Source organism: Procambarus clarkii, chromosome 60 (genome assembly GCF_040958095.1).
Source record: "Procambarus clarkii isolate CNS0578487 chromosome 60, FALCON_Pclarkii_2.0, whole genome shotgun sequence".
Lineage (NCBI taxonomy): Eukaryota > Metazoa > Arthropoda > Malacostraca > Decapoda > Cambaridae > Procambarus > Procambarus clarkii.
The window spans coordinates 13,646,180-13,660,261 of record NC_091209.1 but is presented as its reverse complement, the minus strand read 5'-3'; the positions used below and the strand labels follow the sequence as shown (position 1 = coordinate 13,660,261).

General features: G+C 40.8%; 2 protein-coding genes across 7 annotated transcripts in view; one reads left to right on the top strand and one right to left on the bottom strand.

Moving 5' to 3' along the window:
• The window catches only part of LOC123767033 (cytochrome P450 2L1), a 57,900-nt gene that overhangs the window by 8,370 nt on the left and 35,448 nt on the right, over positions 1-14,082 (bottom strand). For 4 of the 6 annotated variants that reach the window (XM_069307530.1, XM_069307533.1, XM_069307528.1 and 1 more), the window contains exons 3-6: positions 4,625-4,725; positions 3,828-3,927; positions 2,180-2,313; positions 165-383 (exon numbers count right to left, since the gene is read on the bottom strand). In XM_069307530.1, the coding sequence (XP_069163631.1) occupies positions 165-383; positions 2,180-2,313; positions 3,828-3,927; positions 4,625-4,724 (553 nt within the window). In that variant the 5' untranslated portion in view covers position 4,725. Of the gene's footprint in view, positions 1-164; positions 384-2,179; positions 2,314-3,827; positions 3,928-4,624; positions 4,726-9,532; positions 9,674-13,930; positions 14,064-14,082 lie in introns of those variants that run through there. The other 2 variants (XM_069307531.1, XM_069307529.1) reach the window with 2 other exon arrangements.
• LOC138353968 (uncharacterized) overlaps positions 11,828-14,082 on the top strand; it is a 7,103-nt gene continuing 4,848 nt past the window's right edge. Inside the window, exons 1-3 of the mRNA XM_069307534.1 lie at positions 11,828-12,095; positions 12,344-12,484; positions 13,939-14,082. The exon at positions 13,939-14,082 is cut by the window's right edge and continues 41 nt beyond it. Of these exons, the coding sequence (XP_069163635.1) occupies positions 12,482-12,484; positions 13,939-14,082 (147 nt within the window). The 5' untranslated portion in view covers positions 11,828-12,095; positions 12,344-12,481. The remainder of the gene's footprint in view (positions 12,096-12,343; positions 12,485-13,938) is intronic.

The following is a 14,082-nucleotide window of genomic DNA, read 5'->3' as shown; positions in this document are numbered from 1 at the left end:
AGATGGGTATGGGGTGCATAATAAATGAACTAAACTAAACTAAAAACATGATTTTGTCACCATTTTTTAGTAACTGCAAGCTATGCTGTTGTTTTATACCTTACTGGGTTCTCGTGTCTCATTTTATGAACTGCTACAAGCTCTCACCTGCTACAAGCTCTCACCTGCTACAAGCTCCCACAAAACGTTAACAATGCACACGTTAATGTTCCAGGTAATTTCGGTGGGCTGGCCGAGCGTGTGCTCCAGATCACTGAGAAGACGTCTTGCCTCTCTCTGCACCGTCACCTCCAGTAGAGACTTGCCCATGCCCAGGTTCTTGAGCTGCTGGATAGCAAAGCGTCTGTTGTGGTGCCACACGGGGCCCTCAGAACTGAGCATGCCTGTTGGGCCAGGTAAGAGAAAGCGGATGTATAAAGGCTTAGTGCTTGCTGAAGGTTTAGTGTATAAACAACACACCTTACTTTAAGGTGTGCGCTTCGTAGGAGCAATATTTCTCACTAATAAATGGGGTCAAACAAGGTGTTGTTTTTAGTCCTATATCATTTGCTATGTATCTTGATACATTGTTGAAAGAGTTAAGAACCAGTGGAGCTGGCTGTCACATAGGTAATAAATACTAAGGCCAATGTATTCTGTTATGCTGGTGATGTAGTTCTGCTCACATTGATCAAAAATGCAATGGGAACCTTGATAGAAACATGTGAAAGATATAGTGCAGAGGGAGTTATCAGGGGAACGCGCCAAACCATTACGACAATATAGCACTGGGAAGGGGCCAGGATAAGGATTTGGAATAGGACGGGGGGAAGGAATGGTGCCCAACCACTTGGACGGTCTGGGATTGAACACCGACCTGCATGAAGCGAGACCGTCGCTCTACCGTCCAGTCCAAGTGGTTTGATATAGTGCAGAATATATCCAAAGTTAAATCCTGCCAAACATGATGTAGTTCCCTTTAACTTACAGGATTCGTTTAATATTGATCCCAAATTACAATTACTACCTTATCTTGAGGTTACCTTGAGGTGCTTCCGGGGCTTAGTGTCCCCGCGGCCCGGTCGTCGACCAGGCCTCCTACTAGGCAGAGATTCCTGTGAAGTATTCTGACAAGTATCTGAGGCATAACATTTTCTCAAAGGGCTCCACGTGTCAATTTTTCTGAGGCTATTAGGGACCTAAAAGTTAGAACAAATGTCATTGTGAGTAAATTCGGTCATCTTTATACCTGGTCCAAAATAACATTATTTACTTTTGTCTTAGTCAATGCCTTAGCCGGTATGAATGTGGATGTCCCTGAGCCCATTATGTGCCTCTGTAACCCTTTCCATTACAGGATGGGTATGGGGTGCATAATAAATGAACTAAACTAACTAACTCTTCTTTACGATAACAACAGTACAGGAGTTTAATCATACGTAATATAAGGGCGCCATATGTAATAAAATTGACCCGGAAGAGGGGGTGGGAAGGTGACATGGGTTGTAAGGACCTAATTGATGATGATGGTTTGATGTTAGCTGGCTTCAGGCTTATTAATTAACCAGGGTTCAATTATAAGACTAATAAACCGAGGGAGGGTTATTAATTAAGGCTGCCACACGTAATTTGCTGACCAACCAGTAAGTGTACTTTAGTACTGAACATATTCTAGGATTAAAGTAAACTCAGTGTATCTACACCGAGAAGTGGGGTACACCTCTCAGTGTATACATATCCCCCTGTGAAAACGAGACATTTCTGCACCCAAAAGGTTTTAATTTCTTCGGTCTGGCAGCACCGCTTCGGATGACGTCTCGTCCCAAATCCCATAAGGAATAATAGTTTTAAAACTGTTAAGCTCTCATGAGGCTAGACTCGGCAAGCCAGATAAATGACTGGCGAGACGCAAACTGAAGTCACGTTAACCAGCCTGTCCTCTTTGTAAGAACGTCGCATTTCAATCGTATGCGTTACATAAGGCCAAAAATTGTCGTATTAGGAAATAGAAGAGGCTCCTGAACGTGACGTAGCGTCCCGTTTTCAGTTCTGGATTCTCTGGTAGGTTAGGAGAGGACACCTCAAACTGACCATTTCCCTGACGTAGGGAAACCTTAGGAGGCTGTGTTAACACTTTATACTCCTAGAGTTGAAGGTTCAGAATCTGACAGAAGCACTTAAAAGCCTATCATGCTCTCACCGGCCATCTGGAAGTAGGCGAAGATCTTGAATGTGAAGAGATGAGGTCGACCTTGCAACTCAGGCTTGGCGAACGCTGTTTTGATGAGCTCGAAGTTTGCCAACACTACCAGCAGGCGACATCCAAGCTTCATTCTGTGGAAACAAACACCCTCTTTAGTGTGTTGCTAGGTCATTGGAGTCGTTAGCTCTTCAGAATCTCACAGGTTTGCCTGTCTCTACTCCTTCCAGGTTCTTACACTCCTCTTCAACATAGACAAATTAAATAAAGTTGTCTTAGCTTCGGCGTTTATATGCCTCTATCTTGTATTAACATCATATCTGGGTTTTTGTACCCAGACCTTCCTTTATTGTTATATATATATATATATATATATATATATATATATATATATATATATATATATATATATATATAATATATATATATATATATATATATTATATAATATATATATATATATATATATATATATATATATATATAATATATATATATATAACAACACAGAAATCATCGATTTCTGTGTTAATGTAATAAGTTATTACGAAACGCGTTCAAGCGTCGCGTCAGACTAGAAATAAAAATAAATTTTGGAGAATTGATTTTTCATTTACTATCGACAGTAAAAAGAAACATAAGAAATATTGAGAAAATTCGTGTTAGAATTATTAATCTTACTTTTTCGGTCATATTTAACAACATATGTTTACAAGAAAGACTGCTACCAAAATATACTATATATATATATATATATATATATATATATATATATATATATATATATATATATATATATATATATATATGTGTGTGTGTGTGTGTGTGTGTGTGTGTGTGTGTGTGTGTGTGTGTGTGTGTGTGCGTGCGTAGCGTGTAGAGAAGAGCGTAGCCAGAACGCACTTCTCGGCCTACTATGCAAGGCCCGATTTGCCTAATAGGCCGAATGATTTTCTTTATTTTCGAAAAATTGTTTCCAATTGGTTTATTTGAAATATTATTATTATATTCTATTAAGAATATAAATTATTGACTTAGTTATGTTAGTTTAAGTTAGGTTAAGATAGGTTAGGTTAGGTTAGGCAGGGTAGGTTAGGTTCGGTCATATATCTACATTAGTTTTAACTCAAATTAAAAAAAATAACTCATACATAGTGAAATGGATTGCTTTATCATTTCATAAGAACAAAATTAGAAAAATATATAAATTCAGAAAAACTTGGCTTATTAGGCAAATCGGGCCTTGCATAGTAGGCCGAGTATTGCATTCTGGCTACTAGGTACAACATATATAAACCTTTAACCTGACGCAAAAGGCTTAACACTGGTGACGTCTTGCGAGCACTTAGATACAGTAATAAAAATAAGAACCTTCAAAAACAAATACTGTTGAATCATAGATCCCGTTGTCCCTCTCACCATACCACAAAGCCAATACTTACAAGTTCAAGTATAATGATCGAATCCACAAGGGCCGTGACGAGGATTCGAACCTGCGTCACGGCCCTTGTGAATTTGTTCATTTGAAGCATCACGTTAGTGTGATCTGTGTGTGCGTAAAGTTCTAGTATGTTTATTGAGACAAGAAAGCAATATATCTCAAAGGGTTAGAGTAGCTTAGGCTATTTCTACCCCCCAAAATACTTACAAGAAAATGTCTCCATGTTTTCCCCTCAGTTTGTTGACATGCTTTGCGAGCGGGACGTCGCCTGGGGGGACGTAGCCAATCACAGGCCAGCCCCACTCTCCTGGTGGACACACACCCCAAAATAGTAATCTTAATATGATGTATTAGCAACACTTAAGTACAAATAAAACAAAAGACTTCAACGAAAATAAAAATACTCTGCGCTAATCTTAACTCCCGGTGGCCTCAGGCACTCATTGGTAGGTATTCCTTTGGCTTGCAAAATAGACTGGGGATCGTCGGATTATTTCATATATATATATATATATATATATATATATATATATATATATATATATATATATATATATATATATATATATATATATGGAAAATAGGCCTTCTGCAGTTCTTTTAATCTTATGTTCTTAATATACCTCACCAGTGGGTACCTTTCAACGGGTACCTCTCCCAAGGTTCAACTTGACTTACTACAGAGTACATGAACCAAGAACAGAATTTCGAGAAAACAAAATATATAAATAAAAAAAATTAAGATATTAGCTTGTGGAGTGATGTTAAATGAACAGCTCAACACGCATTATTGTTTTTAATTTTAACCAAAAAAACTTAGTAACGTTACCTAACATAACCATGTTGATAATTCTTTGAGACAGATAAAACCAGACCTGGAAGCAGGCCTGGGGTGGAGGCCACGACCGAGTCTCTCACCTGGAGGCAGGCCTGGGGTGGAGGCCACGACCGAGTCTCTCACCTGGCGGCAGGTCTGGGGTGGAGGCCATGACCGAGTCTCTCACCTGGAGGGAGGCCTGGGGTGACGGGTGATGTAGACATCTTGATAAGCAGTAACAGCAGTACCATCACCACCCCCACCAACGCCGTCGCCACCACCAGCATCCTGAAGGTACATAGAACAACGATTAAACCATCTTTAATTAAAGTATGGTAAAACATCGACCTCCTCAAACAGCTCCATAGTCCGGACCCACAAGACAACGTAAACAAAGTCAGTAATAATCCACAGAAGGCGCCAAGAACTGTAAACAAAGATAAAGTCGCAGAAACGTTGTGTGTCTGGCAGGAGTCGAGGTCTTGGCACAGGTGCCATAGGTCTCCTCTCAGCTCGTAGACCATTATAAAGCCTTTAGTATAGGGGAGTACACTAAGCAGATGGTATAACCCGAGCAGGTTCACTGAGAGACGTGTCTCAACAACGACTCGTGTTCATTAGGAAATATGTCTCAACCAGTACACGTGCACACTACCAGGAATGCATCAACCAGTACACGTGCACACTACGAGGAATGCATCAACCAGTACACGTGCACACTACCAGGAATGCATCAACCAGTTTACGGGTTCGACATCTTTGACTTCTATTCCTACACTGTCCACATCTTTATTTGTTGTTGCTTCTCCTACAACAACAAATGCTCCTACTTCGCTACAATTTCGACGTCGGCGTAGCCTCACAAGAGCGATAGTTGCGGTCCTAGTGGTCAACAAACTAACCAGACAGCGGGAATATCAGTGATCAGCTGATCCCATTGTCAGGCAGCTGGAAGGTACATGATCAGCTGATCCTGATATGTATTTTTTTGAAGATGTTAAAAGTTTTTTTTAATGATTTACACAAATTGGAGATTATATTTACATAAATTTACAGGGGAAATTATTACATTTATATATATTTTATATAATTCTCAGTAAACAAATTTTCCATATCATCACCGAACATGAGGCGTAAACCCCCCAAAAAACAAATTATACCTGATCCTGCCTCGCAAGAACTTCAGTATTTTGTCTACCGAGTAACCTTCCTGCCTGCCTATTCACACACAAAAAATGTAATCAGAAAGTAACAGATTGTATTCTTAATTTTCTTGCATTTTATGTCAATATGAAACATTAAAAACCTATGTATTCACCTAGTTGTGCTTGCGGAGGTTGAGCTCTGCTCTTTCGGCCCGCCTCTCAATTGCCAATCAATCAACTATTACTATTAATTTTTCACACACACACACACACACACACACACACACACACACACACACACACACACACACACACACACACACACACACACACACACAGGAAGCAGCCTGTAACAGCTGTATAACTCCCAGGTACCTATTTACTGCTAGGTAACAGGGGCATCAGGGGGAAAGAAACTCTGCCCATTTTGTTTCTGCCATCACCGGGGATCGAACCCGGACCCTAGGATTACGAGTCTAGAGTGCTGTCCACTTAGCTATCAGGCCCCCTCATGTGTGATATGGTCGTGATCAGCTCATGCTGATAGTCGTTGGACTTTTGTTCGAACCACAACGCTGTAAATGCTTCACCCACGTACTACAAATACAAATAATCGCCAAGAAAGCCTAATAAACACCTAACCTAACCAATGCCTAAATATGTACAGTATGCTAATATATAACAATATTAATTTATGTTTGAGAAAATTCCTATTCTGAACGAACAGCATGTTGATGAATGCGTCTTTGGGGTTGACCACTGGATGGAATGGATATAGCCTGAGGTGGAGTTGTAATAAATATTTTATCTGCGTTCTAATAATACAAATAATTATAAATAGAACCTAAACACCTAACGTAACCTAAAACAGGCGTAACTATACACCAAATTCAAATATATTATAATGCAAATTTATATACCGATTTTTAATGCTTAGTACCTTAAAATTTATAAATGTATCTTTCGGGCCGGCCGGCGCTTGGACGAGTCTAGGCTGCAGGACAGGTTGTCGTTGGACCCGCTTGGACGAGCCTAGCCCTAGGACAGGTTGTTGTTGGACCCGCTTGGACGAGCCTAGCCCTAGGACAGGTTGTCGTTGGACCCGCTTGGACGAGCCTAGCCCGAGGACAGGTTGTTGTTGGACCCGCTTGGACGAGCCTAGCCCGAGGACAGGTTGTTGTTGGACCCGCTTGGACGAGCCTAGCCCGAGGACAGGTTGTTGCTGGACCCGCTTGGACGAGCCTGGCCCGAGGACAGGTTGTTGCTGGACCCGCTTGGACGAGCCTAGCCCGAGGACAGGTTGTTGCTGGACCCGCTTGGACGAGCCTAGCCCGAGGACAGGTTGTTGCTGGACCCGCTTGGACGAGCCTAGCCCGAGGACAGGTTGTTGCTGGACCCGCTTGGACGAGCCTAGCCCGAGGACAGGTTGTTGCTGGATCCGCTTGGAGGAGCCTGGCCCGAGGACAGGTTGTTGTTGGATCCGCTTGGAGGAGCCTGGCCCGAGGACAGGTTGCTGTAGCACTATATCCACCACACTCCCACTTCAACAAAATCCTACATGAAAACGCGTGTTGCCAGCGTTTTTAAACCCCGCCGGCGCCAGGTGAAACCTTACACTCACCGCTAATCAATGCTAAGAAGACCTTTATCCCGGAAGACGACGCCAAGCTTTAGCCTTAATAGATGTAAGCAATTCTCGTCTGGGCCAGCCCAGGCCACTGACTTGTTCAGAGGTCACCACCCACACAATGGCCGCCTCTCCACCCCTCCTCCTCCCCTCTCATGGCTGAGGAAAATATATAAAGGTGGGAAGAGCTATATATCCGGCTGGTTAAACGGTTGATTGATGAAGATTTAGCCACCCAAGAGGTGGCACGGGCATGAATAGCCCGTAAGTAGTGGCCCTTTTGAGCCATTACCTGGACCGGGCCGCGGGGACACTAAAGCCCCGAAATCATCTCAAGATAACTGTACCTTATGTTTCCATGATGGCTGAGGGCAGTATTTCCGATGTTTGGCCGTGTTCTCCAAGATGTCAGAGTGTAATTTGGTGTTAGTTGACCGTTGATAGACGGCTGGGTTTGTTTGATGTGTAATGCCTCGTCAACGTCCAATCTTCTACTACCGCTGTATCTATTGTTGTTGTTTGTCAGGATTTCTCTGGTGATGAACTGGTTATGTGTAGAGACCTAGTGGCATTACAAGATTGTAAATACTATGCTATGATGCTATGTATTCTCTCTAACCCAATGTACCTTCTTGTATATAAATAAATAAATAAATAAATAAATAAATAAATAAATATATTCCTTCATACGACCTTGCTGTTTGTGCATTGTTAGGTGCCTTGAACAGAATATTGTTGTCTTGCCAATATATTGAGATCGTTGGGGCAATATATAGGAAATAATAAAGTTGTAAAATGAACTTTGGGGAGTTAACTTTTTAACTTCCTTCTCAAATGAAGAAAATCTGAAAAAATTTATTCTTGAATTATTGATCTCACCTTTTTTGTCATTTTCAATAACATGTTTTTTCTTCTTGATCAAATATTTTCACATGATTCATCGCATGTTAATTTGTGTGATATATACAGTATATCATATATTGGTGTATACTGGCAGCAGGTTTTCATTTATACATGTTTCATTGAATATGACTTTTTGCGGATTATGTCTTCTATCATTTATTTTATTTATGTTTTGTTCATTGTGCATGGTTGTTACAAATCAACCATGCACAGTGAACATAAAAAAGAAGAATAATAAAAGCCATAATCCGTAAATCTGTAACACCATAACGGTGTTTAGTTTGTATTTTACATACAATATGAGTCAGCCAGACAGGATATTTGAAAGCCGCCAGGTTGTCAGGTTTCAGCAATTAAAAGTAATTAATTATCAAAGAAGGCACCAAGCCGGGAAGGATATGTAGCACCATCAAATGTGCGGAATAATCAGAGGGTACTAAATATCACCAAGGATGACAATAAGAGAACAGAAACGTATAAGGCGAACGATATCAAAAGTATCCGATTCACCAAGAATTCTATCGAGGGAAAAGTGACCGCGGGGGCACGGTCGGAAAGTAAGACACACGTTCGTCCTGGAAGTCAGGACATTCGACAAGGATAAGGCACAACTGTAAGAGGGAAACTTGCCAGGGCCCCCCAGGAGTGCGTCGTGAGTATACGCCCCACAAACGCCACCCTACGAACCGTCAGTCCGTCGAGATCGGGTTCAGCGACGAAAGGAGGATTGACAATAAAAAGGGTCCCCTCGCTCGAGACGTTGGGTACTACAGTTCTACAGGTGAGAGAGTATGCTTCCCCAAACACCCCGGCATCAAAACAGAAGAAGTCCGAAAGAATAATCAAGACTGGCAAAAAGTCGGCAGGAAATGACAATTAGAAAGGGGAAGAGGGGGGAAGAAAAATGAAACACAAGGAAAAGGAAAAAAAGAGTTCTGGCAAAATTGGTAAAGACAGCAGCAGGAGAATAAGGCTTCAAAAGGACAGAGGACTGACCCATGGAGCATCACACTCAGGCAGGGCTTGCCGGAGGAGGGCTTGCCCACCAAGCTACTTTGATAATGTGTTACAGACAAGTTCCATTCCTTGTCTTGTATGTACCGAATTTGAATGGATGGTGGCAGGTACACTTTTATCTTAATTTTCATCTTTAACCATTTCTTCTTTCTACCTTTTCTACTACTCTACTATCTTCTACTTTCCTCATTGATCCCATTCCCTTCCTCCCTTTAACTGTCCCTTTCCTCCTGACCATAATAATCCTCATACCTCCCTTCCACCTCCCCACACCCCATGAGATTTCTGAAGTTTTCATAATTTTCATTCGCGTTTTCCGATACGTTACAAAGGAGTAAATAGCACAACTCCTAACAAAAACATAGACCTAATCATATTCTTTAAAACAAAGAAAACTACCGACCTCCTTATTAAAAACAGCCCGAAGCCGATGGAGAACCCTGTAGAGCAACCAAACGTGGTATACATGTACACCTGCCCTCACGAAGGATGAAGCCTTCAATCTAAGTACATAGGTATGACGTCGACCAAGCTGACGAGACGTTTGTCCTGTCATCTTCAATCAGGTGCCCCTAAAAAATCACATGAGACAAGCCCATGACATCACCTTAACAAGAGACATGTTGAATAAAAACACTTGTATTATAGACATAAAACCCAAGATGTAAGAATGTGTAAATATTTCATTCAAAATGATCTGCCGCCAGAAGTTTTGGCCAAATATCCCCAGTTTGCTAACTGTAGGTAGTAACTAATGTGATTGTAACCTATCCACCGCTGCCCACTGGCTGGGGGGCGGTGTGCAGGACAAACATATCAGTTGTGGCACTAGCTCTCCACATATGTCAGTTGCTTAATTTAGAAACTGTACTTGTGGTCGGTCTCGAGCCAATTGTTAATGTGACGATGTGCAGTGAATTTTGTGACTAGCTCATCAAGACTGTAACTTGCTTAGTTAGATGAATTGTGGAGTTCAGTCCCTGAGCCCAATATATATATATCCTCTGTAACCCTTTCCACTACCGCCCACAGGATGGGTATGGGGTGCATAATAAATGAACTAAACTAAACTGGGTTGTGTGGGTACATATGTTGGTGATTAAGGCAAAAAAAAAAGTGGTACATTCTTGCAAAGCCACTAATTGCGTTTTGGTCAGGTCCGAAAACACAGAATTTGCCTGTGAAGCTAAAGCTAGATGGTAGTCAATATTAGGAAAAAAAATATATGTAAAGATAGATATATATATAGCAACAGGATTTGAGGTCACTTAATTACTATATCAGTATAAAATGATGATAAAAAATTATAATGATGTAATTGCATTTCTAGATAACAAAATGCTAGGTGGGATACTATGGTGATAAAATTAGGTCAAGTATAGGTTGGACAATTTTTATTTTAATCACTAAAAAGCGAGTTCCATATATCGGAATCTCTTATTTGCATGGCGTGTTTACACAGATTTACTCTGATGGGAATACCGTATAAGATATATTTATTTTTGATGTGATGTTCATGGGCTGTATTGCGTCCATATAGGAAGAGTTTCAAAACAGGATTAGAATTTAAGAATAAAACTTTGTAAATGTAAATAGCGCAAGAGAATGTGCGGAGCGAGTGATGCTTAGCATGTTCAGAGATTTGAACATACGGGCTGTGTATTTGCTGAAGACAGAATTGTTATAGTTTTGATAGCTAATTTTGCTGGGTGATGAAAGGCTTGAGGAAGTTTGAGTGGTTGAGCTACAAGCACAGGTAACATAAGTTAGACAGGGATAGATTAGTGAGTAGTATAGTGTGAGAAGGTGATTGAGACAAAATCATATCATACATTTGTTAGTATATCAACAATTTTAAACTTTTTTTTGGGGGGCTAGGTGCTATGAGTACTGAAGTTAAGTCTCTTGCCTATGTATAGACCAAGGAACTTAATCTCACTTTTACGCTCAATGTTTACATTGTCTATCTAAAGGTGAATTTGGCTCGATGATTTGTTTCCTAATAAAATCTAAGAGGTCTTTTGTATGTTTAGTGAGAGTTTGTTTGTTCACATTTACGAGTGAACTTTTTTTTTTAACTAGTTTTCATTACTTACATTACTTGAACCAAGTCTCGCCTCTTCAAGTGCGCTTGCAGACCTTGCTGATTGTCCCACAACCAAATTATGATGAATAATTCCCAATTTGTATGTGCATAATTATTTTTGTGTAATACCCACTATGTAGTTATTTAAATTCAGCCCGAGCTATTGGCCAACCACTAATAACAAGATTAATGCGTGAGCCTCTATAATGGAGAGCAATTACTGAACACATGGTGGTGGTATAATATATTATTGGTTAGCTCGTCTTGGTGAACCATCTGTTAGCAAGCACGATCGTGAACTTGAGAAATTAGAACAAGACTTACCTTGTGCTGTTAAAGTAAGTTAACCCGAATGTAACGACATATTTATAATATGCATTGCAAACGATTTATACACTTAAAAGTACACTTAGCACCGCTTCTCGGTGTATATTTAAACTAAGTGTGCTTTACTCAGACTAAGGTAGGACCTAGATAGGCTACGGACTTTGTTTCCAAATTGGAATGCTCATAACACATTAATTATGATTCGCTATACATGTTGGTAAAGATCATCACTGGCTCAATTTCCTATGCCGCATAAGTTTCCATGAACTCTCGCACCTGCAAGTACACATATGTTGTATATTAATCCAGCCCACGCTTAAATGCAAATAAGTGTTCCATTTGCATATCCCCCCCCCCCTCACGGTCCTACTGGAGGGGGAGAGAGGGGAGTGGAGGGGGGCTTCAGTGTCATATAAGACAGTCAGCCAGCCGCTGACACTAGTACACACACAGGTGTGGTGAACAAATGCCGGACCTCCGCCGGCGCCTGCAGACTTGACCCGCCTCAACACTCTTACTTGAGAAGTGTCATATGACACATTACCAGCTGGTGGTGCGTGTTGATAGTATCAACTGGTGGAACATGAACAAATCCATAAGGGCCGTGACGAGGATTCGAACCTGCGTCCAAGAGCATCTCAGACGCTGCCTTAATCGACTGAGCTAGGCGATTAAGGCAGCGTCTGGGATGCTCTTGGACGCAGGTTCGAATCCTTGTTACGGCCCTTGTGGATTTGTTCATTGATGCATCACGCTATTGTGATTTCTGTGTGTAATGGTGGAACTTGTTGATATTACCAGCTCGTGGTGCGTGTTGACATTACCAGCTGGTGGTGCATGAGACAATTCCATCACGATGCATCACTGAGCAACAACGTGAGGGTAGGAATAGAAGACTCGTCCAGTTTTCTCGATGCTACTGATTAAAAATCGAACGTCATGGTAAGTCGCTGAAAGATTCTGGTTAAATTATAGTTAAGAGGCGCAAATATTCAATGTGTCATTAGGAAAATAATCTCTACAATAGCAACTGTTGTATGGAATAAAGCAAGAGTCAATAGAGAGCTAATCAACGTCCCTCGCTTGAGAAAGATTTATGCGTTTTGAAGGGAAATCGATTTTTTGCTAATCGATACATGATATAGTACCCTAAAACCGTTCCTTGGTGTAGTTTTTGAAGAACACCCTGAACTGCAAGTCTCATTTGACCATTTTTACAAGCAAAAACTTTCCAAAATATGCTCGGTACTTTTCATTAGTAGAGAAAATGTGTTATATTTAACTTTAAAATTAGTTATTGGATCCATATACTTATCGTCTTATCAACTTCACTTTCTATACTGCATTTGCCTGTGGTTCTCAACACATACTTCTTAAGTAAGAAAAATGTGGGCAGCAATGAGGAAAGTTATAAGAACAATGTCGTTCAAGAACAGAAAAGACAGCACTGAAACACTGTTGATCTTGTCCTGAGTGACTTATCAAACATTACTGTCAAGGGTTTTGCAATTCGGTTTTTACTTCCTTTATTTTTCTTGTAGAGTTTAGCAGGTGCTTTATTTGTCTTGGTTTTATTTAGCACTGTGAGCACATCAAGCTCACAAGTGGTAATAGTCTGAAGGCGGTCTTCCTCATTTTCTAGCAGGGGTGTAGGAAAGGGAATATATTATACATTTTATATGGTAAATTCGGAAGCAAAAATCTGATTTAAAATTGTTGCCATAACAACTTCTTCACAAGCTAAGACCCCATTTTATGTTTCCTTAGGACCAGGAGGTAGGGAAAGAAAGAACTATGTCTTTTTAAACTAATATAAATGAAAAATTCCTTTCAGTTTGTTTACTATTTTCAGGAATGTATATCATAGTTACGTAGCTGTTTTGTGAATCTTGCTGTAAAACAACATATTCTAGTTTATTGTTTTGGTTTAATTTTTGTGAAATGAGTTTTGGTTTAATTTTGTGTTATTGAAATGAATGACGTATACTTGATCATGTGTGCCCTGCGCCACACAGGTGAATGGGGCGCTGCGAGCCTCACCAGGCTGTGAGAACTTTGGACATCACTGACCTTCCAGCAGCCTCATATCATTTTGTTTATTATTGCCGCCGGAACCGGCTGGTTTATTGTGTACCCTCATACTCATCCTGTGAATAGTTGCACAAAATGATTACAGAGCACGAAAGATTAGTCCTTAGCTGATGCGCTAATTACTGACCTTCCAACGTCTTGACGTCAAGATCAGCCGATCCACTACCTTTCAACTGATCCAAATCCTTACTTGGCTGGTTTGACGACCTCTAGGATCTCAACTTTCTCACTTTTGACGCATTTAATCATAAGGCCCCAGTGATCTTGGTCACAGAGCATAACGAAATCGTCATTTACTATTGCAGAAGCTGTGGCTACAGGTGGTGGTGGTTGGGGTGACGGTGGTGTGTGTGATGGTGAAGAGCGTGGAGGAGACGGAGGAAGTGGCAGCAGCAAAACATGATGTCGTGGGGACGTTGCTAGAGCTCCTCCTACCTCACAACAATGAC